General features: G+C 40.2%; 1 protein-coding gene across 1 annotated transcript in view; it reads left to right on the top strand.

Moving 5' to 3' along the window:
* LOC142150751 (protein tyrosine phosphatase domain-containing protein 1-like) overlaps positions 1-22353 on the top strand; it is a 51528-nt gene extending 29175 nt beyond the window's left edge. The window contains exons 4-12 of the mRNA XM_075205946.1: positions 5897-5977; positions 10505-10623; positions 11385-11522; positions 12418-12965; positions 13404-13541; positions 16272-16394; positions 17119-17217; positions 18341-18418; positions 21886-22353. Coding sequence (XP_075062047.1) covers positions 5897-5977; positions 10505-10623; positions 11385-11522; positions 12418-12965; positions 13404-13541; positions 16272-16394; positions 17119-17217; positions 18341-18418; positions 21886-22005 — 1444 coding nt within the window. The 3' untranslated portion in view covers positions 22006-22353. The remainder of the gene's footprint in view (positions 1-5896; positions 5978-10504; positions 10624-11384; positions 11523-12417; positions 12966-13403; positions 13542-16271; positions 16395-17118; positions 17218-18340; positions 18419-21885) is intronic.
* The last annotated feature ends 638 nt before the right edge of the window (positions 22354-22991 follow it).

The raw sequence follows: 22991 nt of genomic DNA, 5'->3' as shown, positions 1-22991 counted from the left end.
CGCAGCGCTGTACAGAGAACTCACTCACATCAGTCCCTGCCCCATTGGGGCTTACAGTCTAAATTCCCTAACATACACACAGACTAGGGTCAATTTGTTAGCAGCCACTTAACCTACCAGTATGTTTTTGGAGTGTGGGAGGACACCGGAGGACATCCACACAAATATGGGGAGAACATACAAACTCCTCTAAGATAAGGCCATGGTTGGGAATTGAACTCATGACCCCAGTGCAGTAAGGCAGAAGTGCTAACCACTTAGCCACCGTGCTGCCCAAAGTAGTGCAATGTTCTCTGGAAAATATTCCAAAATCACCAATATTGTGACATACGTACCAAATATGAAGAATTTTAAAGCTCATCATATGATGCTGGGTAGATCAATGCCATACAGCTTCCATTGCCTTCAACCATATGCCAATATACAGACAAAAACCAAAAACAAATATAGAGTAGTAAAGTAAAAACACCAGTGACAGTTCAATATAAAGCACTTTGTGGCAGCGTACCAGAAGAAATAAGGAAAACAGCTAATCTGTATCTGGACTTCATGGAAACAACCTCAGGTCATCCAGGTATTTCAAAGGTAGATGTGAAGACAGCAATACCTGTATATATGTGTATATATGTGTGTGTATATATATATATATATATATATATATATATATATATATATATATCTAATATATAAATGCTTAGTGGCGTCTGTGTGTGGAAAAAAAAAACCAAGTTGCAGCGCCACCTGCTGGGCAGAGTTATACACTGACCTACTAAATTCTTAGTGTGTGTGGGAAAAAAAATTCAAAAAGGGCTGAAATTTGGTAGGGCTCAAACTCATTTTCGTGAGGTAATTTTACCTCATGAACACACATTAAAAAGGCCGCTTGCATCGGGAAGTAACGCTCTTCCCCTGAGGAGGCCTGGGCTAGGTCCAAATGCATGACAAGAACCTTTTTAAGACCTTAAGTAGCTTGATTTGACTAGAATGCATGAGTATCATGCACGGGTTAACTTGTATGTGTATATATATATATATGTATGTGTATGTATGTGTATATATATATGTATATATATATATATATATATATATATATATATATATATATATATATATATATATATATATATATATATATGTATGCAAAATGTAAACACTGGCGTTCAAAACAGTATTGTATAGATTGATAGGTTTATACCCACATAACCACCTCTTCCACGTATGGAGGCTGCCTTCCTACAAAACTCTGGCTGCTAGGGCTGGGAATAAGATAGATAGGTACAACTGAAGGATGGCGCACTGGTGAGGTTTAGCAAAATAAGGCTAAACAAGTGGGAACAATTGAAATGAGCAAGAGGATCAAATCTAGGTCTCTGGGTTGGTGTCCAACACTCTATAAAATGAATACAGTTCTTAAATCCAAATGCTAGACAGGATGGATAACCATAACAGACTCTGGTGTATAGAGAATTAACTCTAATGTCACAGTATGCATATGCAATAAATGTTCAAACAGAGCTGGCTGAACCAGTACAACACAGCCCACAACGTATTCCAATAATATGACAGCTGCGGGAAGGAGATAGGTGTGCAGAATAATACAGTTCACCAGATAACAGTGTAATAGGTGGAAGCGTACCAAAAGGTAATGCAAAATCAGCTTATCTGTATAAGGTCTCCAAGAGGGAATCTCAGCTTCGTCTCGTGTGTCAGGAACCGGTAAACCAGCGAGTGCAGTACGCAGTACTTCTTAGTCTCGGGCAGCCGTCCCCATACAAACACCGCAATCAAACTCCAATCAACCGAAATAGTGAGGATAAAGGAGCCATATAGTGTAGTAATTTATGTACACAGGATTTATTAACAATGGTTACAAATGCTAACTCACATTGTGCAAAAACATAATAAGCTTATCTGTATAGAGCAGTAGGTCAGCTTGTACCAGTATGGATCCCTAGAGGGTTCTGTAGGTATTGCCGGTGATCTCCGCACAGAAGTATCAAGGTATATACACTAAGTGTCCAGGATGGTAGAGTGGCCTATGTCAATGTATACAGAAGATTATTGGGCCTCAACGCGTTTCATCTCAAATGGACTTCTTCAGGAGGATATATGAAGTGCCCATGTACAGGGCTTGTTTTTATACTGTATACGGTGGCCATTTTGCGCATGTGCAGTGCGCAGAGGTTCTCGCGCATGCGCAGTGCACAGCCGCTACTGCGCATGCGCGGAACACCCGCGATCGCGCGGGTGTAATAAACTAAGGGCTAAGGTGATATTCACTCTATATACGTAGAGCAAGGACCCAGGGCGCTAGTGGGACATATCAGATACCATATCTGAAGTTCAAAGGGACTCCTATAGATAACATTAAAACGAGTGCAGTGGCCATCTTAGATCAGGGCACTCAATATAGATCACTGATGGATGGAGTCTGTAGTGGCCATCTTTGACAAGGGAATGTGGATAGATAGTACATAATAATACAAAATAACATAGTGATATACAATAAATGCATAATAAGGTCATAAATAAAAGGCTATGACAACAGTGAATTATAAAAGTATATAAAAATGTATACAGAGCAAATAAAACACACACTACCTTAAGTAGATGGTGTTAATTAAAACAGAGATATGAAACTAAGCAATAAAATAGACATATGCTAAAAAGTAAATAAAAGATGCATACAGAATAGTGAGATGCCATCTTATGCAACCTGGGATACCACACTTATGTGGTCATTATCACCAGGTAAAACAATATCTATAGAATCCACAAGATAAAACCAGTAAAACATGATACTATAAAAAAGGAGCAATTTCATATCCTTCATTAAGACCAGAGGGGGTAAGGGTATTCAACTGAAAGATCCAAAACATCGTGCCCATAGCAGTGCCACAGATCTGGAGGTAAAAAGTTTCTAAAAATTTAAAATAATTATGAGTAAGAATGAACCGCATCAGTTCAGACAGAAAGTCTTTATGTTCTAAGGAGAGGTCAGGGTTTTTAGAAACTTTTTACCTCAAGATCTGTGGCACTGCTATGGGCACGATTTTTGCGCCCAGCTTCGCCAACTTATTGATGGGAAGCTGGGAACACGAGTACATCTATAAGCCCAACCCCTTTTCTCACTGCATTAAGGTCTACAAGAGATATATAGATGATATCCTTATGGTTTGGGAAGGTGATGAGGAATCCATCAACTCATTCCTCACATACATTGGTACCAACAATTACAATCTAAAATTCACGGCCAAACAAAATACTACCAGCATTGAATTTCTAGATCTGGTCCTTACAGGAACTAATAATAAGGTTGAAACAAGAAATTTTGTTAAAACGGTAGATACCAACAGCTATCTCCACTTTAAGAGCGGCCATGTAAGGAAATGGAAATCCAACATCCCATACTCCCAATTCCATAGGATAAAAAGAAATTGCAGTAACGACTCACAATGTAGGGAACAACTACACATGTATGCACGACGCTTCCAGGAAAGAGGCTACCCAGACACACTTATCTCAGAAGCCCTTACGAAAATTGAAGGGGTCAACAGAACAGATTTATTACAATACAAAGTTAGAGATAATCAAAAGGAACGCATACCCTTCATTACTAATTATAACGCATGTGAAAATAGAATAAGGTCAACCATCTCCAAACACTGGGAGATTCTGCGTATGGACCCTATTTTAACCACCATTCTCCCTACAAGACCTGACATCATCTTCCGCAAAAATAGGAACTTGAAAGATGCCCTTGCACCTAGCATGCTACCTGAGACTCATACCAACATTTCAAACACATTTCTAGCGGTGAAGGGTTTCAACAAGTGTAATCACTGTAATATCTGCAAGTTTGCGAGCTCAGAAAAGAAAGTTTTCTACAATCATGATAACAGCTTAAAGTTCAACATAAATGAATTCATGAACTGCCAAACATCCTCTGTCATATATCTATTAGAATGCTCCTGTGGTCTTAAATACATAGGTAAAACGAAAAGACCATTGAAACTAAGAATTCAAGAACATGTCAGAAACATTAAAAATAAGATTGAATCGCATTCTGTCTCTAGACATTTTAATAAAAAACACAATTCAGATCCAAGTCATCTCACCTTCAAGGGGATAGAGAATGTACGCTTAGGATGCCGAGGAGGTGATATCCAGCCTAAGCTCTCAAAAAGGGAGATGTTTTGGATCTTTCAGTTGAATACCCTTACCCCCTCTGGTCTTAATGAAGGATATGAAATTGCTCCTTTTTTATAGTATCATGTTTTACTGGTTTTATCTTGTGGATTCTATAGATATTGTTTTACCTGGTGATAATGACCACATAAGTGTGGTATCCCAGGTTGCATAAGATGGCATCACACTATTCTGTATGCATCTTTTATTTACTTTTTAGCATATGTCTATTTTATTGCTTAGTTTCATATCTCTGTTTTAATTAACACCATCTACTTAAGATAGTGTGTGTTTTATTTGCTCTGTATACATTTTTATATACTTTTATAATTCACTGTTGTCATAGTCTTTTATTTATGTCCTTATTATGCATTTATTGTATATCACTATGTTATTTTGTATTATTATGTACTATCTATCCACATTCCCTTGTCAAAGATGGCCACTACAGACTCCATCCATCAGTGATCTATATTGAGTGCCCTGATCTAAGATGGCCACTGCACTCGTTTTAATGTTATCTATAGGAGTCCCTTTGAACTTCAGATATGGTATCTGATATGTCCCACTAGCGCCCTGGGTCCTTGCTCTACGTATATAGAGTGAATATCACCTTAGCCCTTAGTTTATTACACCCGCGCGATCGCGGGTGTTCCGCGCATGCGCGGTAGCAGCTGTGCACTGCGCATGCGCGAGAACCTCTGCGCACTGCGCATGCGCAAAATGACCACCGCATACAGTATAAAAAAAAAACAAGCCCTGTACATGGGCACTTCATATATCCTCCTGAAGAAGTCCATTTGAGATGAAACGCGTTGAGGCCCAATAATCTTCTGTATACATTGACATAGGCCACTCTACCATACTGGACACTTAGTGTATATACCTTGATACTTCTGTGCGGAGATCACCGGCAATACCTACAGAACCCTCCAGGGATCCATACTGGTACAAGCTGACCTACTGCTCTATACAGATAAGCTTATTATGTTTTTGCACAATGTGAGTTAGCATTTGTAACCATTGTTAAAAAATCCTGTGTACATAAATTACTACACTATATGGCTCCTTTATCCTCACTATTTCGGTTGATTGGAGTTTGATTGCGGTGTTTGTATGGGGACGGCTGCCCGAGACTAAGAAGTACTGCGTACTGCACTCGCTGGTTTACCGTTTCCTGACACACGAGACGAAGCTGAGATTCCCTCTTGGAGACCTTATACAGATAAGCTGATTTTGCATTACCTTTTGGTAAGCTTCCACCTATTACACTGTTATCTGGTGAACTGTATTATTCTGCACACCTATCTCCTTCCCTCAGCTGTCATATTATTGGAATACGTTGTGGGCTGTGTTGTACTGGTTCAGCCAGCTCTGTTTGAACATTTATTGCATATGCATACTGTGACATTAGAGTTAATTCTCTATACACCAGAGTCTGTTATGGTTATCCATCCTGTCTAGCATTTGGATTTAAGAACTGTATTCATTTTATAGAGTGTTGGACACCAACCCAGAGACCTAGATTTGATCCTCTTGCTCATTTCAATTGTTCCCACTTGATTAGCCTTATTTTGCTAAACCTCACCAGTGCGCCATCCTTCAGTTGTATCTATCTATATATATATATATCTATATATATATATATATTATCCTCTGCACTTGCCAAACACATTACCAAAGCTACTTCAAACTTTTGTGCTTTTAGGATTACAGATGAGATTCTAGCGATGAGCCGCCCATCTACTCGTCTGATAGAAGAACACACTATCACTGAGCAGTTCCACAGGTAAGAGCATTGTGGAAGGAGGATACTGCAGTACTGGAATACTTTGACAATATAATGAGTTGAAAGATAGAGTAGAAGATTAGAATATTGTACCAGAATATGACACTAAGATGTGCCTACTTGATACCTGGTTCTTTGCTCATATGATTGCATTTGAAATAACATTAATACTATCAACTGGAAAGGTAAATATATGCAGCCAATCATATTAGCTGGTGCTGTTGATGGCTGTCATCACCATCACCTATCTTTGCACCAACACCCCAGTACCTGTTAGAGGCCTCTTAAGAAGAGATGCACAAATGTTTAATTATGTTGCCCTTATGTGAATTCGCCCTTACTGTACTCAGCTTGCCTGCCCCCATTCCACTACTCCAGGTCTAAGGGGATGCAAGTCTATAATACACAAACATCTATATATTGGTGTATTTTTGGTGCACATGCACAGTATGGAAATGCGTTTCTTACACCAAAAAATTGGCCTATGCCCACCTTTAAATGATGCCTGTATGTCCCTCTTCTGAAGCTTATAGTAAAATGATATATATTGTTTATATATTGCTTATCTTATTTGTGAACAAAGATCAATACCTACTCTATTTCATTCCATTTCTATGTGGTCTTACATATCATTTTATCTAGTCTGTATCTACCACATACCTAGTAATGTACATACATTCACTTATCTCTATAATGTCTGTCTTAAAGAATCTTAACAATGCGTGAATTCACATAGATTTACAATACATTATCTCATACATGCAGTGACAATAATTTATGCATAAAATGTTAAATAAGAGGATACTATATATGCCTCTCTGGTTCTGTCCATGCCTGGTTCACCTCATACCTGGATAACCGCTCCTTCTCTGTATCCACGTCTGGCTCTTCCTCCACCCCCTCCCCTCTCCCTGTAGGAGTCCCCCAGGGCTCTGTTCTCGTCCCTCTACTCTTCTCGCTCTATACTTCCTCCCTTGGTGCTCTCATCTCCTCGTTTGGTCTTCAGTATCACCTTTACGCTGATGACATTCAGCTCTACATCTCTTCTCCTGATCTTTCCTCCTCCCTCCTCTCTCGTGTGACTGACTGCCTCTCAGCTATCTCTTCATGGATGTCCTCACGCTTTCTTAAAATTAACATCTCAAAAACTGAACTTATTGTCTTTCCTCCGCCCAGACTCCAATCCCACCACGACCTCTCTATCGTTGTCAATAACTCCACTATCTCCTCTGTCACCCAACTCCGCTGCCTGGGTGTTACTCTTGACTCCTCTCTCTCTTTTGCCCCCCACATTCAATCCCTTGCCCAAGCCTGTCGCTTCCAACTCCGTAACATTGCCCGCATCCGTCCCTTTCTCTCTCAGGGTGCCACCAAAACCATAATCCATGCTCTCATCATCTCCCGCCTCGATTACTGCAACTTTCTCCTTACTGGCCTCCCCCACTACCACCTTGCCCCCCTCCGCTCTATACTCAATGCGGCTGCAAGACTCATCTTCCTCTCACGCCGCTCCTCCTCCGCCTCTCCACTCTGTCTCGCCTTACACTGGCTCCCCTTCCCCTACAGAATCCTTTTTAAACTCCTTACCACCACTTACAAGGCTCTCTCCCAGTCTACTGCCCCTTATATCTCTAACCTCCTCTCCATTCACACTCCTGTCTGCCCCCTGCGCTCAGCCAATGATCGCCGCCTCTCCTCCACACTGATCACCTCTTCCCACTCTTGAATCCAAGACTTCTCCCGTGCTGCCCCCTTCACTGGAACGACCTCCCTCGCTCCATCCGTCTCTCTCCCAATCTGTGCTCCTTCAAACGGGCACTTAAAACTCACCTGTTCCTCAAGGCCTACCAACCATCCATTTAACCTCTCATCTCTTCTGCTCATCCTCCCTTGACCCCTCATCTCTCTCCCCTTTGATTCACTGGCTCCCTTTTGTGCCTGACTTTGTTTACCCTCCCTTAGGATGTAAGTTTGAATGAGCAGGGCCCTCTTCCCTCCAGTCTCCATACCTGTTCTTCTGCTCCGTCTCTACTGTATCTGCCCTCCCAGAGTTTCTGAAGTACTGGTACTGTGTGTTTATTGTTCTGTACTGTTCTACCCTGTATAGTCTACTGTATAGTCTACTGTTTGTACTATGTGCGGCGCTGCGGAAACCTTGTGGCGCCCTACAAATAAACGATCATAATAATAATGCATATGTGAAGATATATGTGCTTTCATTGTAATTATACCTGCACTCTTTAAAGTCTTGTATTACAGATATAAAGCTTAATATTACATTCATTGGCTTACGTATTAAGCTCACTTTAATTGTAAATCACTTTAATTTTTTTTTACCTTTTTTATTTTGAAATGACAAGTACAAATAATACAAAAGAACAACAAAATGGTTCAGTAGTAGAAAAGAACAAACATCAACAATAACTGAATGTGCAAACAGAAAAAACATGGTCAATGTGTCAATTGTCACAAATGTTTTAGTCTAAGTTAGGGGGTAGGAAGGGATAAAAAAAAAGTAAGGGGAATTGAGAGGAGAGTGGCTCGTACAGAGATTAGCAAAAATGAAAAAGATATATTTTAAACCCAGTGGCTTATACTATAGAGATAAAGTTAAAGTTTTTGAAGTCCATAGCAGACTCAAAGTCTCAATTTACAGTAAAAAGAACATAGGATATTATGTGAATGTGGCCGAAGTTAAAGAGGTAAATGTAAACCAAGGCTCCCAGGTAAAATCTAATTTATCTGCTTTTCCTTGGAGTTAAAGTAGTATTATTTCCATAGAAACTATCAAATTCTATGTTTAACGTGTTGAAGGAGTGGAGATGGATCTTTCCAATATGTGGCTATAGATGTTTTTCAATGTATTTAAAACATGAGAAGCTAATTTACTAGTTTTTGGCCCAAACCAAGAATAGGGAGGCATTAAATGGGAATTAATGTAAACCTATATGACCTGCTCTATGCAAGGTTTCATTCACCAGCTGATCAGTGTAGAGGATATCATACAATAGTGGAACCTTGTGGTGACAGTTTGTCATTGATGACTTTGAGGTGCTCTTCACAAAGGTATACAATAAGAGAGAGCTTTCAGTTTAAAACAGTCACACACTCGAAGTAAATAAAGTTTAACATTTGTTTGTACATGGGAGCAAATAATTGTTAAAGGGCTCCTAGAGTATACCAAGGTGCATGGGTTTATAGAGCAGGATGGCGGCACTTGTAGAGGTGTAGGATTTTCCATAGGTAGAAGGAAGGAATTGTGCAGAGTGACAGCAACCCTAGTAAAGTACAGACTAGGTGCACTGGAGAGACTGGTTTTGAAGAGCAGTGCAGAAATGTTATCTCATTTTGTGAAGTGAGATTATTGAAATAAGATGGATGTGGTGTGGAGAGGGTGCATTTTAGGGACACTCCACACTGTGCACATGGGCACTCACCTATATCTACTTAACAAAATAAATGAATTCTGCACTAGATCAGAGCTTGCAGTCTTCACATCTCGGCTGATCCTTTCAGTGAAAAGCGTTTTGCGTGTACATAATGCACTTTAGTGGAGAAGCATATTTCCAGGACAACTCCAACAATATAATAAAAAGCTTTATATAAAAAAATTAAAAATAACTACACAAAATAACACAGCCTGGATGCCCTCTTACTCTCATACCCATAAATAAGGCTACACTCAGTATTTTAGAAGAATACCTGAAAAGGTTATTTTTATTGAAAAGGTTAGTTTTAAAGTTGTAGGTAGTTGGACTTTGATGTGACAATTACACTTTTACACGGTGTGACTCAGGAGATTTTGGCACACACCTGTGGAACATGGTAATGCCGGTAAGTGCGACAGCCTCCTACCAGCTTAACTGGGGCACTTCCGCAATCCTGTCCACTCTGAAAAAATATATTTGTTTTTGCATGGGTTTCTTCCCCTTTAATCTCTGAGTCTCTGCTCTGAGCAGGGATCAGGATAGACAACTTGGCACACGGGATTGCGCTTGTGTGAAATTCCAGACAGGGGGCGCTGAAAGTGCCAGCGCCGGCCCTGTAGGTATACACCTTGAAGTGCACTGGATGCCCCATTCGGATACACTGGTCCAAATCTAAGGCATTTTGCAATGCTCACCAAGTGCATTTCGTAAATGATCTCCTGTGTGTACCACATTTAGATTCTATCATATTTTGGCATTACGTAATACAAATGTAATCTGTATTGGAAGACATCCTAATTCTTCCAACATTAAGTTAATTAACTAATTTGCACAGGTTGTTCTTAATTTTGTACATTTTAAGATGCTTTTTAATTGCCAGTGTGACACGAGGGTCAGTGAAGTGGCTAATTAGGTTTAATTGCCCCTCCTTTCATAGAGTTAGCCCATTTCAGGTAGCATAACCCTAGTACAAAATACTGATGACTAGAACTTGCCATGGAATTTGATTACAGGATGTAGTCGTTCTGCACATATTGGAACGTCATAGTCTTTCATACATTAAAATGAAAAAACAAACCGTGCTTTATGTATATGACAGATTTGGTATACGCTCTCTGGTCAATGCACAGCTTCCTTGGGAACATGGATACTGCGGAGATTCGCTTGACCCTCAAAGTGGCTTTTCTTACAGACCTCAGGATTTTATGGACTCTGGCAGTGAGTTATTTTTGAATATATAGAGTAAAGTGTAACAGGTCTTACTGTACTATTCTGTGTGTCTTAATGATGTTTGTTGTGATCCAATCTATCTGTGTCTGTCAGAGACCTTCGCTTTTTGCCTATTAATTACTGCTAGAAAACTATGTTTTAATCTCGTGTCTATGTAAGTCATACTTGCCTACTCTCCTGGAATGTCTGGGAGGCTCACAAATTTTAGGGGATTCCTCCCAATGCTATGCAATGTTGTAAAGTTTGGTGTAACATATACTTGCCAACTCTCCCGGAATGTCCGGGAGACTCCCGGATTCCGGAGGAGTCTCCCGGACTCCCAGGAGTGTATAGCAGTTTCCCACATCTACCCACTTCCTAGTGAAATGGGCAGAATTAAGCCGAAAATGCCGCGATTCTCCGGGAATTGCGGCATTTGGCCACGCCCCCTGCTGTAAAATGCCGCGTTTGCATCATTACGCACGCCCACCTCACCCCAGCAGCTCCCGGACACCAACTAGAAGAAGTTGGAAAGTATGGCATAACATATCAGGAGGCGGGGCTATGTGATGCAAGCGCGTCACCACGCACTCTTCCACACTCGTCACCTAACCTTTCCTCCTGCATCTCTTGTGGTAATGAAAGTTGGTAAGTATGATGCATGTCTGTAAATCACTAACTGAACTCCATCACATTAGGACATACTCTCTGTATTTACTCGAGTCATTGCCAGTGTCACTTTTGTACCAATGTCACTTTGTTCCTCACAGTTTCCTTCTATAATTTTGGTCTTCCTGATTTTGGGGTTGTCCCAGTGCCCCGAATTCTGGATGCAGTGAAAGTTATTGCATTTGCTCTGCGAGAAGGGAGATTAGCCATACACTGCCACGCAGGACTTGGCCGCACAGGTAATAATGTTAACTCTACTGATTTATAAAGCATTACCTCATTCTGCAGAGCAAGCTGTAGGATCCAAAATAACATATAGCGCACACATGTCTTATATGATCAATAATATAGAAATTTTAATTAGTTTTAAAATTATTTTGGGATATTTTACTTTAGCGCAGTATGCCCCAAAATGAATGTATTATATTAGCTCCAAATAGGTAAATGTACAGCAAAATATATATATGTAATGTACCGCATTTCACAAAATTGATTTGCTAATGTATGAGTGATTAAACTCTCATACCAGTCTGTTGCTTCCCCTCCCTTGCAAAGAGTAATCCCCACACTGTGTAGGTGCAGCATCAACAGCTTTGTTACTCCTCCTTGTTTCTCTCCCTCCATCCTCTGCTTATTTAAAAGCAGAAAGCATGTGAGAAAACTGAATTCTGATCCCTGCTAGACCATATGACACAGTCATGTATCACACAATGGAACACTGTAACTTGCCAGGTCTGTCCCATTTATCATGTTTTACTTGAACCGAACATGCTATGGGGTGAACTTATGGGCCCACCTCCACAATTTTATGGCCAGATATTCATGCTGCCATATTACTTTTGTTCATTCTATAAATGCACAACATATATACAGTATAATGTTCATACCCACAAATACAATATGTAATACACAGAATAATTGCACAGTATACAGAAAATAACCAAGGTAAGATGGCAAATAATAGAAGTGCCAGTGTTAATTGCTGTCTGCCTGCACTGATCTTACTTAATTATGTACAACATGGTACCCAAAGTTTTGTTAGCTACAGGGTTTCCTGGTCTTCCTCAGTAGCCCATGATACTTTATTTGCCAATATCTACTTTACTGATGGCATTTCCCCTCTCCTCCTTTCAGGGGTCCTTATTGCATGTTACTTGATCTTTGCATGCCGTGTTAGTGCTGCAGATGCTATTCGTTTTGTGCGTCTCCGTCGCCCTGGATCTATACAGACGGGATCCCAGGTGTCTCTGGTGTGTGATTTTGCTCTGTTCCTAAGTTCACAATGGCCAGTTTTTCCCAGTGCGCCCCCTGGCTACCCTGCCTTTACCTTAGCTGAGTATCTGATCCGTCAACGTCATCTCCTTCATGGCCAGGAGGCTCGAAGCTTACGCCACCTTCCTAAGCCTGTGGCAGTGATATGTCGCAGGCTGGCTCAGTTGGCAGGGGGTAGGAGAACAAGAGGACCGTGGGTGGAACTTGAAAGAGAGGCTGCACATAGACTCCTGCAGCAGGTCATTGTCAGATCAGCAAGTGACCGCCAGGGTAAGAAGATGCCCTCACTTGCCTGCGAGAGTGAAGACAATGAAGAAGAGTGGAAAAGAAAGAAGAGGAGGGGGCTCTTCCAGAGTCAGATCAGCTGTGACACTGGAATTCTGCAGCTACTGCTAACTGGTGACACTTCAGTAAGTGACTAGAGTAACCGGGATCAGTGATTATATAGAGTGTCATAAAGATCATCCTAGTCATCATGTATTCCGCAGCGCTGTACAGAGAACTCGCTCACATCAGTCCCTGCCTCATTGGGGCTTACAGTCTAAATTCCCTAAAACACACAGACTAGGGTCAATTTGTTAGCAGCCAATTTACCTACCAGCATGTTTTTTGGAGTGTGGGAAGAAACAGAGGGAGAATATACAAACACCTCACAGATAAGGCCATAGTCGGGAATTGAACTCATGACCCCAGTGCTGTAAGGCAGAAGTGCTAACCACTTACCCACCTTGCTGTCCATATGAAGTGTATGCATTATTTATTTCTTGTGTGCTTTTATTGCAGTTAGCAGTATGTTCAGTATACCTTTGTCTGGTTGTTTAAAAACATGTGGATTGTAAATTTCTTAGGTAGACATGGTGAGCAATGGGCTGTGTCAACTTGATGTTGTTAGAACAGAAATACCAACAACAGAGTCAAAAGTCAAAGAAGAGACAAAGAACAGAGTGGATAGCAATGCCCCAAATGTGAGTCCTACATATACATATGTAAGTGAATGGCTTATTCAAGTTATATTAAAGCTGCCAAGTAAAAACTGTGCACAGGGCCGCCGAGAGGGGGGGGGAGCGGGTACAGTTTACCCGGGCCCGGCCATGCCAGGGGGCCCGGGCCGGGCCCCCGCTGCTAATTAATTTTTTTTTTTTTAATTTTTCTGTCTTGCGCTTTTTTTTTAAACTTTTTTTTTTTTTTTTTTTTTTCCCGCGGGGGGGGGCGATCTTGGGTTTCTTGGGAGCTGGGAGGAAGAATAAATTTTAAAAAAATAAATAAATAAATACTCACGTGATCGCGCGGCGCCGTGTCCCTCCTCTCCTCCATTCACACTGACTGCCGGGCGTGACGTCATCAAGTCACGCCTGTCAGTCAGTGAGGAGCGCCGCAGCCAGCAGGAAGAAAGAAGACAGAAGAGGAGACAGAAGAGCAGAAAAGAAAAGAAAGAAGTTGACAAAAGGTAAGTAAAGAAACGGAGAGGCAAGGGGAGGAAAACAGAGAGGGACAGTACTATAAAGAAAGGGGACAGAGAAACAGAGGAGGAAAAAAAGGAGAGAGCCACAGAGGAATAAAAAAAAATTGGGGAAAGAGGAACAGAGGAGGGGAAAAAAAGTGGGAGAGAGGAACAGAGGAGGGAAAAAAAGGAGAGAGCCACAGGGGAATAAAAAAAAAAGTGGGAGAGAGGAACAGAGGAGGAAAAAAAGGAGAGAGTCACAGAGGAATAAAAAAAAATTGGGGAAAGAGGAACAGAGGAGGGGAAAAAAAGTGGGAGAGAGGAACAGAGGAGGGAAAAAAAGGAGAGAGCCACAGGGGAATAAAAAAAAAAGTGGGAGAGAGGAACAGAGGAGGAAAAAAAGGAGAGAGCCACAGAGGAATAAAAAAAAATTGGGGAAAGAGGAACAGAGGAGGGGAAAAAAAGTGGGAGAGAGGAACAGAGGAGGGAAAAAAAGGAGAGAGCCACAGGGGAATAAAAAAAAAAGTGGGAGAGAGGAACAGAGGAGGAAAAAAAGTGGGAGAGAGGCACAAAGTAAAAAAGAAGGGGGAAAAGCAGCATGGAGGTCGCAGTGTGAGCATAAGGGGGTACAGTGTAGTTGTGATGAAGGGGCACAGTATTGTGTGTGTAATGGCACAGGGGGCTTGTTGCAATGTAGTGTATGTGAGGTAGGTGGCAGCTAATTAATGGGCGCTATTTTGTTTGTAGGGTGATGGTGAGGCAATTTAATAGTAGGGACTATTAATTTAAGATGGGGTGGTTTGGGGGCTATTGAATCTTGGGGTGAGTTTAGGGAGAATGAGGTCTATTTATTAAATGTGACTATGAATTATTTAATGGCAGTGATGGTTGCGGGAAATAGGTATTGCTGGGGCTGTTTGCAGGAAGGGATATAGGTTTATTTATTAAATGTGAATAGTATTATTTTAATGTTGGGGCTGGAGGAAGGCCTAATTATTAATCGTGGGTGCTATTGATTTAACGCTGAGGCTGGCTGTAATTTTCTAAATGTAGCCATTTTTTTTTCAAAATAGGTCCTTCAACATTTCTGGATCCGGACAAGCCACAACTAAAGAAAGCAGCAGCCACAGGTGGAGAAAGTGAGAAGAACAGGTAGGAGAGAGCAGCACAGTGTGTGAAATGTTGTGATTCTAGTAGGGACAATACCAATTTTTGGTGAATGTTGTGTCCAATGTAAGGTGTAGGCCAAGACTGAACTGTTTGTGTACACACTGCATTGTTTGTATTACTACCCTGTGGTGGTAGATGTCCTGAAAGTCAGGAGTGCTTGAACATATGTGACGCTCCAGCGAATTGAGAGCCTAGTGGTTTTTATGTTAGCCACGCCCCAATGGCACGTTTGCCACGCCCCCAAATGCATGACCACACCTCCCAAAAATTTTGCACTGCCGTTTGGCTAGCCACGCCCCTGAATATATGACCATATATCTAATTTTTTTTGCGCCGCCATAAGGCGGCGCAAAAAAATTTTGGGGCTTACTTCACTATGAGGGGGGCCCCATGAATTTGTTGTACCCGGGCCCTGAATTCTTCTTGGCAGCCCTGTGCACATACAATGTCTATATAGAATGCTATGTTTATACAGCAGTATTTCAACAATATATTGGAATTGTTATCAAGAAATATTACATATACGTCTGGAGGACAAAGAAATTATTACACCCATTTCTGCTTCAACAGTGTGCACATCTGTAGGGAATCTGTGTAATATTTTACAAAACATAAAACAAACAAGCAAGGCAATATCACAAACTAAATATATCTTCAAATATTAATTCTAATATTAAAGAGATGTGCAGTAAATGAAAGTATGAAAGGAAGGGTTCAAATATTAACATAATGATTTGCACTTGTTTTGAAATGTTTGAAAATATAACACAGGCTTATTGGTAAAACCACAATTTCCCCCTTGGTCACAATATGGCTCTGTGGAATGAAAATAGTGTTACTTCACTTACTAGGTATCCAGAACTACAATATCATTTGAAAAATGTACTGTAAATGCTTTTTGTTGGCCTGCATAAAATGGAAACATTAGCATTAATCAGTGGTAATGAATGCACATGTTTGAATTACCTAAATGCATTAGATAAATGATTCTTCAGTGTAATATGAATTGTGTTTACTATGTTGTGATATAAAATGTGTTTATTGTGTTGTTTTGTTTTCATGATGTCATGTGTCAGTGGCTGACAATGGTTTTGGTTGTTCACAGAGAGATAATCTTGCAGAGCCATGTCAGCCTCCTACTCTACACCATGTCTTGTGCATTGCAGAGGCCATGGCTGAACTGGAGACTCCAGATCCAGTTGTCCAGCAAAGCGCAAAGAATCTGCAGGTCAGCGATTTGAGTTAATAAATTGTCAGAAGGACAGTTCTTGCATGGTCTTATGATTTTGACCAATGTATATATTGTATATTAAAGTATTACTGTAAAGATGAAAAAAAGTGACAGAAACAGTGTGGAACATGTGTTGTTGAAACTCTGTATCATTTAATACAGTTCCAGGGCATTGGGTTGATGTGGTAAGAATTGCCAGTATTAGCTTTGTCATTTAATAGACTAGAACAGTGACAAGTTTTATAAAGATTTGTTAATGAAGTTTCAAATATATATAAAGAAATATGTAATTTACCTTGCTGCACTTCCCCCTAGTTAAATGTACAGCTAGCACCTGACCTAATAACTGTACATCAACTAGCGGGAAGTGTGCCAAGGTAAATGACATATTTCTTTATATACCTTTGATGCAAGTGGAACTGCGAGATCGACTAACTGTGCGCTCCATCCACTTCATCCTTCAGTATATTTTATTGACCAAACGGGAGCGCAGTTCTTCATTAACAATATTTAAATGAAGTTTGAAATGTGTTTGTCTACCATCTCAATTAAGGCAAAAACAGATGACATGCATGTTAAAAACATCACATTGCAATTACAAATACAGGTGCAATTATAAACATAAATACTTCTGAAATACTTTAATGTGCACCCTCTATAGGGTCATGTCACAAAGAGTATTTGGCTTGATTATTCATTGTTCTCTTTCATAACCACACAGAAGCTTGTGAATGAAGAAGGATCTTGGGCAGCGGTGTCCACAGAAAGCAATCCCAAAATTCTCAGCACTCTGATCTGGGATTGGCTGCAGCAACTGTCGGTTGGTCAAAGTCTGGAGCAGTTCTTCATAAAATGTTTTGTATATCTTGAGCCATTTCAGTTTTAGCTTTTTAATACTACTGAAAATAGATAGTTCTATTCTATTTTATTTTATTTTATTTCTGATACTTGGTGTAGGCTTCAAATGCTGTTTCTGCAAATATTAGAAATGTGGTACTGCTAAAAGCCATACACTTATGTCGCCTTGGTACCCAGGATGCCTGTAAATCTCATCTCCTGGCCATGGTCATGGACCCTTTTCTGGGGGTGAGTTTGGACTCAGTTTCCACCATAAGGGAAGATTATATATACACCTTTTAGCAACAGGATTGACAAGATTTTGTTCAGTTCCATAACTCATTTCTTTCTGAAAAAACCCAAAACAGTGTGATAGTGGGGTTACCTAACTGTATCATAGCGGTGGAACATCACACATAAGTGTGTCCCTTTGGTCATTATGTTGTATGTTGGGCTACATTTCCCAAACTGGTGGACTAGGATGTGGTCCAAACAGATATCACCATTTAGGGCTCCAATTTGAAGCAAGTTATATTATTCATTCATTCGACAGGTGTCCACCAATACTATTTTACTCTACATTGGAATACCCTTGAACATATTTTACTTCATTTGATTGAAAACCTGGATAAGCCTTGGATATCTTTCATGCTAGCAGGAGACCCAATTATCCTTTCGCTTCCTACATTAGGACAAGACAATAATTCATCTGATAGTTCCACTTAGCATAAGGCAAGGCAGTAGCTGTCCTTCACTATGGTTTGAGACCCAGATAGTATCCTTTTTGTTATTGCACATAGGCAGGTCCTTGGCAGGTTTCTTCTGTTTCTCAATTTTATATCCATTTATTACGTCCGCATTGCTGAGATCCCACCAAAGAATGACTTGAACTTGGAGCAATATGCAGTGTGCTTAAAGAGAGATAGTGTGAAACAAATTGGTGGGCAGGCAAACAGTAGCAATGTTTAAAAGAAACATACCCATAGGGACATGGACCTAGAGTGAGAACCACCTCATACAAATTCTGCAGTTCATTTTCTGATCATTCACCTATTGTTTCTCTGCATGACTTTACACCATACCCTCCTTTACCACTTCTTCCTCAGGACCCTGTACTGAAGCAAGAGGATGTGAACCTTTTTTGTGATGGAGATTGGAGACAAAATCTGACCAAACTGAGCAGGGTGAGACCAGTTTATTTTGTTGTATTTTATATGCCGGAGAATTTATTGTAGCAAGCACATTTATTTGTGCACAAATACCCAATGTGATCAAAACATTCAAATACACAAATGTAATAAAGGCAGTCACAATGTCTCCTCACAAGTTCTAAAAAGCTACATGTAAAAATAATGCATTTATGTCTTATATGCAGCTATAGAACCGTCACATATGTGCCAGGGTTATATCGTGTATACTTACACCCATATACACTTATACACAACCAGGTCATAAGCACAAGAAAATGTTTTGAACATTCATTTTGACAGTAAAAAAAACATTTTGCAAATTAGGTTTGAAATAAAAAAAAAAAGCCTCTATAATAAGTATAATCTTCCTTCTCATGTACAAATGAAAGTATTAAAAAATGTATTCTAGTATACGCCCACAAAATCATATAATATAGACACAACAAATGATGAAAGGACTATCAGCTTCAGAGGAGATTCCACTCAGAATGGCATTAGAAGTGACTAGCTAGTGCTGGTGACCTCAATTATGCCAACATAATTATACTACTTTACTTGGTCTGTGTGCACACGTTCCTCCACACCCCTTTCAGCTTCTCCAAGTGTAAGGCTGGGTACACATGACAGAATTTTCCAACAAATGTGTTATCTACAACGATTTTACTAACAGCTGGAAAAAGTCCCGATCAGCATGCCGATTCATGTGTACACACTATACATGTTGTACAAGATTTACCTTCAGATCTATGCTCTTCATCTGTCATAACCATCAGCTAAATAGATCATGACTCTAAACTCTATGGAGATCCTGATTGTGAGTGCATACACACTGCAGGATTGGAAGGATGTTGTTCCGTAGCTCAACGAGATTTATAGTTCTGCTGAACAATCAAAGCAAACGATGGTCGGTGCTTTGGAACGATTACTGTTCATCGTCTAAGTGTATACACTAATGCAATATTAGGCTGAACGGTCATTTATTGAGTGATTGGCCCAAATATTGGCTGAAAACACTTTAGTGTGTTCCCAGCCTAAGGAGGAAAGTGTGCCAGATCCGCATAAAAACATAGGCATATACTTTTTTTTGGGCATGTACAAATTCTCACACTTTACATTAGGTAAATGGGCATACACTCAACTTAGTATGAGCCCCAAGTTCCCTTCTAGAAAATAAGGACGAGCGTGGTCCATATGCTGCAGTTCCAGGGCAGAGCAAAAGTCTATTTTGACAAAGATGAATTATGTTGGGAGCCGCTGCTGTAATTGGCTTAGCCAATGAATCTTTTGCAGTCAAATCAAAAGGGCAATGACCTTCTTTCTGTAGGGGTAAACTATATAACCAATGAAATGGAATTAAGCTGCGTCAATAAAGTCCATTACTTTGGAGAAGTTGAAGAACGATGTTCATATTTGTAGAGTAGATCAGTTTAAGATGTTATCAAGATAAGTAATGACACACTGATAAAGTCAATGTTAAAATACTTTGTTAATGAATTTTTGAAAAACTGCCAGAACATTACACAAATGGCATCATAGCGTATTCAAGGGGCCATCAGGGGTAGTAAAGTCTGTCATTGAGTCGGTGTCCTTTTGATAAGACAACACTTAAACAATTAAAATTACAGCACCTTTGACCCATTAAAGATTTCAGCAACATGGTATCAGTAATTAAAGCAAATGTTATTAATGACTACGGAATTTATCTGTGGCCCCAAAGACTGGGTTTTTCTGTGAAAGAAAAAAATCCCATGTTTTGCTTTTAGTTTTTTCTTCCTATATTCTGACATTGTTTGGGTAAAGATAGAGAATCTACCTGTTCACCTAGAGGGGTAGTCCCTTGGTAGAGGACAATGGCAGAGTCATCAGCGTGATGTATGCAGAGGACATTTGAAGACATTTATGAATACGGGTGGACTTTCCACATTGTACTAATTTGTTGGCTGCTGTTGACATCACCAACTTTTTGTATTGCAACAGTTTCTGTAAATTTCCCCTATTCTCCCATAAGGCAAAATTAAGCAACCACAGCATTGAGATACAAGAAAACATTTACCCTAACTAGAATTGCCACGTAACCTCAGGACTAGAGGATAAATTAATGCTAATGGTGTTCTGACAATCTGAGCTATAATTTAGCTGCCAGTAATTAATTGTTTCAACCTACTTCAGAGGGTAGGTTATGAAAATAAAATGATTAATGCCACTGGTATTTGTTCTCTGTTGTTGTATCGGACACGGATTGTTTTCAACGAAAACTTTACAAAAGCTATAACAAAGGCAGCTGCATAACTGAACAGGAGATTTCGTACACAAAACCGTCACTAGAGAATAAAGCAGTTATATTAGTTACTTTAACTTGATCTGAAACAAAATTAATAGGGTGGGTCTTAAACTGAACAGAGTGTTGATTTAGAAAGCATTTTGTTGGGAGTAAGAGCTGGAAAAACAGCAGGTGCTGCAGTGATGCGGCAATTGAAGGGTGCCTAAATTACATTTATATGACAGGACATAGAGGTGTTAGAGGACCCGGTGATGTGCACTCTACTGTTGCTCAAGAATCTTAGAGGTATCCTGCATAGCCGAAGAAGGTGGCACAATTTCATGATGGGGTTTTCGTATACTGCTATCTCTTTAGAGGTTATGGGGTCTATTTATCATTATGTCCCCCTGCTCTGGAGAAAACTATTTTTGTCACTGCTTATTGCAGCGGTGAAATATGTTTTCTCCTGTATTTACCAATCTTCACTGCATGTCCCTCCCTGCAACGGTTGCTGTGTGCAATCCAGCTCACAGGGCATTAGTTCCTAAGTGGAAGACAGAGAAAGAAGGTAACATGGCTGGGTGGTCAGTTTCTGTTGCTGTAGCTAATTACATTGTAAATAAGATGCCTGAAGAACAAGCATAGATAAGAGAGAGGAGTGAGCAGAGATTTAAATCCTGCAGCCTTTAAATCCTTTACTGCTTTTTATTTTAAGCACGGTTTTTCTGTTGGTGTTGAAAGCTATACTTTTTCGGTGCTAACTGCATGCCCAAAGGAGTTTTTAACAGCGAAAAGTTAACCTTTTCGTTGCTTGTTAAATTCGGTTGGTTCGCAGTCTCTATAGAGGTTTATGGAGCCTTTGATAAACAACGTAAAGATTTCTTCTGCATTAACCGCTTGATAAATTGTGCAGATTGATGCAATGGCCATTCTCTGTAGAAAAAAATCTGTTTTCTCCAGGTTTATGGCTGATTGCACTGTTATAAGTAGACCCTACCCCTACTATGCTCTATTCAGTGAATGCAAAGATCTTTTATATTGGCAAGGTTTGATTCTTGCTATTAATTATTAATGATTAATTAAGTCCTGGATGCCAGAGTTTGAGAGCAACTGTCTTAGAGAAATTGTAATTTAGAAAATCTCAAAAAATGTTGTCACATAAGGTAATATAACAACTGAAATGACCATTTTTGTATTGCAGAGTCAGGGGGAGACTCTATGCTGTCTTCTGCAATGTGTTAGCAAACTTCCTTCCCTGCCGCCTGCATTGGAAGAGCTGGTTTTAATAAGACTTATCAGAGCACTGACAAAGGTGGGTTAAGAAAGTTGATTGGGAAACTCCCAGTCTACATCAGGAGTGTACAAACTCTATATATCCTCACTGAGGTTCATACACGAAACAGCAAAAATGTCAGTGCACAAAGCAAAAACATTTGCTTCCTGCTTTATGTTTCCATGACTCAATTTTTTGTGCCATTGTGTCTGTTTTACACCCATGAACTGATTAGTGTAGCAAGGTGGCATTCACTGCATTATAAGCTCATTAGGAAGGGCAGAACTTGCCAGACATGGGCAGATCTGGGGGGGTCAATAACTAATTCATGAATCTCCACTATAATGTGCCTGATTTTGTGCATGATCGTCATTAGGAGATTTTGTAAGAACTTAAGTGGTGAAGGCTGTTGACATTGGGAGACATTCATATGTGCATACCTACATAACCCACACTGGTCTACTCTCCTGGAATGTCCGGGAGACAAATTTCTGGTAGTTCTCCTGGACCCTCAGGAGAGCACAGCTTTCTGTCCTCCACATTAGGAACGGCACTCCTGCGAAATGATGATGCAATTGCGGCATTTCACTGTGATATATATACATATATACTACCTCACCAACAGACCAATGTGACAAGTGCTCATTAACTTCAACCACACTTTTCTTTTGGTTGATTCCTGTATGTGAGTTGTTGCAGTTGTATATAGGCCTGAGCAGCTGAGCAGCACATTTCATTGGGGTGTAAACTCAAGGAATTTTACCCCATCACCTCCTGATCATAATAATTTCACCCCGTTACCCTCTCACATTTTCTTTCCATAATCACCCACCTCCTCATAGTGTTTTCGCCCTATCATCGACCTCATGATAATTATTTCCTCCCGTTAGGAATATCATCACCTGCCTTCATCATAATAATTTGACTCCAACTCCAGACCCTCGGGGGTGGGGGTGGGGTGAGGCAGATTTCTTTGCTAGCACTACTAGCACTAGCAGATAGCACTGCAGGCACTGCAATGTCCTTTCATGAAA

Source organism: Mixophyes fleayi, chromosome 4, assembly GCF_038048845.1.
Source record: "Mixophyes fleayi isolate aMixFle1 chromosome 4, aMixFle1.hap1, whole genome shotgun sequence".
Lineage (NCBI taxonomy): Eukaryota > Metazoa > Chordata > Amphibia > Anura > Limnodynastidae > Mixophyes > Mixophyes fleayi.
This window is presented reverse-complemented; position numbering and strand designations above follow the sequence as displayed.